This window comes from Peromyscus maniculatus, chromosome 7 (assembly GCF_049852395.1).
Source record: "Peromyscus maniculatus bairdii isolate BWxNUB_F1_BW_parent chromosome 7, HU_Pman_BW_mat_3.1, whole genome shotgun sequence".
Lineage (NCBI taxonomy): Eukaryota > Metazoa > Chordata > Mammalia > Rodentia > Cricetidae > Peromyscus > Peromyscus maniculatus.
The window spans coordinates 36,756,052-36,760,231 of NC_134858.1; the positions used below are offsets into that span (position 1 = coordinate 36,756,052).

General features: G+C 41.7%; 1 protein-coding gene across 1 annotated transcript; it reads right to left on the reverse strand.

Moving 5' to 3' along the window:
• Positions 1 to 2,487: 2,487 nt before the first annotated feature.
• Or4d5 (olfactory receptor family 4 subfamily D member 5) lies at positions 2,488 to 3,432 on the reverse strand. The gene has a single exon (XM_006981222.3). It carries the CDS (start codon positions 3,430 to 3,432, stop codon positions 2,488 to 2,490), a length of 945 nt encoding a protein of 314 aa, XP_006981284.1.
• Positions 3,433 to 4,180: the final 748 nt, after the last annotated feature.

The window sequence follows — 4,180 nt, forward strand, 5'->3', positions numbered from 1 at the left end:
CCTTTTGGAAGAGGATGGGGTGTGGGTCTGGAGAGGAGACTGTAGGGGAAGCAGGAGGAGGAGTGAAAGGGGATCTGTGGTTGGTGTAGCTAGAGTTTTTCTGTCTTGCCCACAGTCAGGACAAATCTTTGTCACCCACCAGTCCCACAGCCGCTCAGACCCAACCAAGTAAACACAGAGACTTATATTGCTTACAAACTGTATGGCCATGGCAGGCTTCTTGCTAACTGTTCTTTTATCTTAAATTAACCCATTTCTATAAATCTATATCTTGCCACATGGCTGGTGGCTTACCGGCGTCTTTACATGCTGCTTGTCCTGGCAGTGGCTGCAGTGTCTCTCCTCCCTTCTTCCTGTTTCCCCAATTCTCCTCTCTCCTTGTCCCGCCTATACTTCCTGTCTGGTCCCTGGCCATCAGTGTTTTATTTATATAGAACGATATCCACAGCAGGTTGGTATGTAAAATAAATTTTTAAAACTAAAAAAATAATAATAATGTCATCAAAGTTGGTTGTACTATGCCCAGGGGGATGATGACTCACCCGTATACATATAGGTAGCACTAACTGGACTCAAATGGTTACAATAGAAAGGAGGGTTTGAGAGGGAGAAGTGTTTAAGGGATCTTGGGAGAATTTGGAGGGATTTAGGATATGATTGTGATACAGGGTATACAAGTGAGAAATTTTCCAAGAAAAAAAAATTCATAGCTGGTTTAGAAAGCTGAAACATTTGTTCTTTTTTCTTTTTTCCTTTTTTTAATTAAGAAATTTTTTATTCATTTTACATACCAACCACAGAACCCCCTCTCTTCCCTCCTCCTGCTCTCCCCCCACCCAGCCTTCTCCCCTCAATCCACCCCCATCTCTTCCTCCAATAAGGTAAGGCCTCCCATGGGGAGTCAGCAAAGTCTGGTACATTCAGTTGAGGCAGGACCATTGTTTTCACATGTAGTGTCTCGGCTGAGTAAATCAGGAAAACATAGCAAAGAAGTTCTAAAGCTTCTGAGCTTGAAGTGGAGCTACTAAGGATACTTATGAACCTTCTCATACCACCCTCTGCTCAAGAACGAGGGAATGGAGCATCATCACAGCAGTCAACCTCTACTCTGGGCAGCCTGGCAGGCAGCTGAACTTGAAAGACATGTGTGGAAGAAGAAGATGCATACACACCAGTTGCCTTAGTTACTACTTTTCTATTGCTGTGACAAAGCACCATGACCAAGGCAACTTATGAAAGAAAGCATTTAATTGAGGGCTTACAGTTCCAGATGGCCCATGATCATCATAGCAGGGACCAGGGAAGCAAACAGATAGGCATGACGTTGGAGCAGTAGCTGTGAGCTTACTTCTGATCCACAAGTATGAGGCCAAAAGAGAGCTAACTGAGCGTGTCATGAGCTTTTGAAACCTCAAAGCCCACATCCAGTGGCTCACCTCCTCCATCAAGTCCACACCACCTACCTATTCTTTCCCCAATGGTTCCATCAAACATTTGAACCTATGAGGGTCATTTTTACACAAACCACCTCACCAGTGTTGTGGATATTAGTCCGCTAAAGTCAATTCTTTTTCAATTCTCCATACTTTCGCCCCCAGTTCCTTAATCTCCATGTGTTCAGTTCAAGAATCACCCTCCCAGTGTGCCTCATTCTCCAAACACTGCCTACCTAGTCCAATGTAAAATGCCATCTCTGTCTTTTCCAGGGAGACTCTCCCTGAGACACAAAAAGAAGTTTTGAATACAATGTAGGATTTGGGCTTAAAAGTGTAGAGACCTAGGTTCCATTCCAGAAATAAGCTGAGTACTTAAACAAAACAAGTTATTTAGTATCTCTAATCTGCAAATGATTGATCTTTAAAATTGACGATGGTAAGTAATTCAAATAATATTGAGGGAATTAAAATAGATAATAAATATAAACTGTCGCATTTAATGCTCTCACTGAAAGCAATGGTGATGATGATGATGATTGTGATGATGATGAAGCCAATGAGGATATTAATTACAGTGACAATGATAATGATGATAACAACTATGACTTTAAGAAACTGTGAGGTCAAAACTAACTTGCCCAAGGTAATTTTCTTTCTTCATTGACAACCATTCAGCTTCCTGAAATATATACGACTGTATGTTTATTTTAATCTCCTGCCTCTAAGAAATTGAAAAAAAACCCTTTGATTTGTACCCAAGAAATATCAGGAAAGGGTCACCAGGTTCATTACTTGTGGATTTATTGCCACTTAAACTGAAACATTCTTAGCATCGTAAACATTATGCCCATCTTAGAATGTGCTCTCTAAATTATATAACAATTGCTACTTTTTTTTGTAGAAGGCGCATAGCAGTTCTAGAATATTCTAGACACCAGAAATTAACTATGGTTAAAAACAACTTTTAAGCAGCAGGCGTGGAGATTTATCTACTTTATGGATCTTCTGAATCATCTTTCAATTCCTCAAATCCTGGCTATTTACTGAGTAGTCAATGCTCTGAGGGACCAAGAAAATCCTTCTGCCTCTGCCATAGCTTCTTCATGGCAGCAATCACTTCTTTATTTCTCAGGGTATAAATGGCAGGATTCAGCATGGGGGTGACCATTGTGTATAGCACAGAAACTGCCTTGTCCATGGGGAATGTCCTAAAAGGCCTTGCATAGATGTAGATGCAAGGAACAAAAATTATAGTCACCACAGCAATGTGAGAGGCACAAGTAGACAGGGCCTTGCTGCGACCCTCCCTAGAGTGACTTCGGAGCATCACAAGCAGGGCTGTATAGGAGCCCAGCAGCACCAGAAAACACATGAGAGTGACCAAACCATTGTTGGACACCATCAGAAGCTCTAAAACAAAGGTGTCTGTGCAGGCCAATTTGATTAGCTGTGGCACATCACAGTAAAAGTTGTCCAGCTTGTCAGGACCACAAAATGGCAGATGGATAGTCAGTCCAATTTGTACAATGGAGTGGATAAATCCCCCGACCCACGAGGCTGCCATGAAGAGCCCGCAGACTGTCTGGTTCATAATTAGTGTGTAGCGTAGGGGCTGGGAAATGGCGATGTAACGGTCATATGCCATGACAGTCAGCAGGAATATCTTGATGCCTCCAATGAAGTGGAAAAAGAACAGCTGGGTCAGGCAGGCTCCAAAGGAAATAGTGGGGCTATGTGAGAGCAAGTCAACCAGCATCCTGGGGGCCGTGATGGAAGAATAGCAGAAGTCCAAGAATGAAAGGTTGCCTAAGAGAAAATACATAGTGGTGTGCAAGCGTGGGTCGGAGGTCACTATGGCCACAATAAGAAGATTGCCAGTGACAGTCAAAAGATACACTGCTGAGAAGACAGTGAAGAACAGGAACCGAAGCTCCCATACCTGAGAGAGCCCCAGGAGGACGAATGCTGCCACCTGGGAATGGTTTGCTGGGTTCATCTGCCTGGTATGACCTCACAGATGAGCCTGTCAAGGAAAATGGACATATTCCTTAAAGGAGGTACACATTTCTCTAAAATAATTCTCTCTGTCCCTTCTGGGGCAAATGTCTACTATTTCATTTAGCATAAGAGTAGTATAAATGTAGATTCAGCAAATAAAAATATTTTCCACAAATCATGATGACTTGAGTTCAGTCCTCAAAACCCACATAGTGGGGGTTGAGGGGACTACCGAAAGTTGTCTTCTGATCCCCACACATGCACAGTGCTACGTGTGCACCCACACTCATAGGCAAACACCCCAACACACAGTCAGTCAACACACAAATGTCAATATATGTTCACATTTTAAAACATAGTATTATAATTGGTTCAATAGAGCACCAAGCACATGATCATTAAACATTGCTGTTCAGACTTCAAGGAACTAAAAATCAGTCCACACTGGCAATATTCCTGGCTTTGTAGAACCGAAAATAATATGGCTTTGATTTAGAAAGCTGATGAATCCTCACATGCCAAGCAATACCCATGTGATGACACACTTATCATTTGTATGCTCAAACAACAAAAACCTAAAGTTGACATTGCACCCAGGAATAAACATCTGGTTGCCTTCTACATATTTAATTTTTATTAAACATCTGATCATAGAAAAGCATAATAGGAAAACATCTCCTGACTTGAGTGTTGCTCTTTAAATGTGATTTTTTTCTTTTCGATTTTTATAATAAATTTATTTTTTT

Excerpts from the sequence above, each read along its gene's own strand:
- Or4d5 (XM_006981222.3), bottom strand. The coding sequence starts at position 3,432 with ATGAACCCAGCAAACCATTCCCAGGTGGCAGCATTCGTCCTCCTGGGG.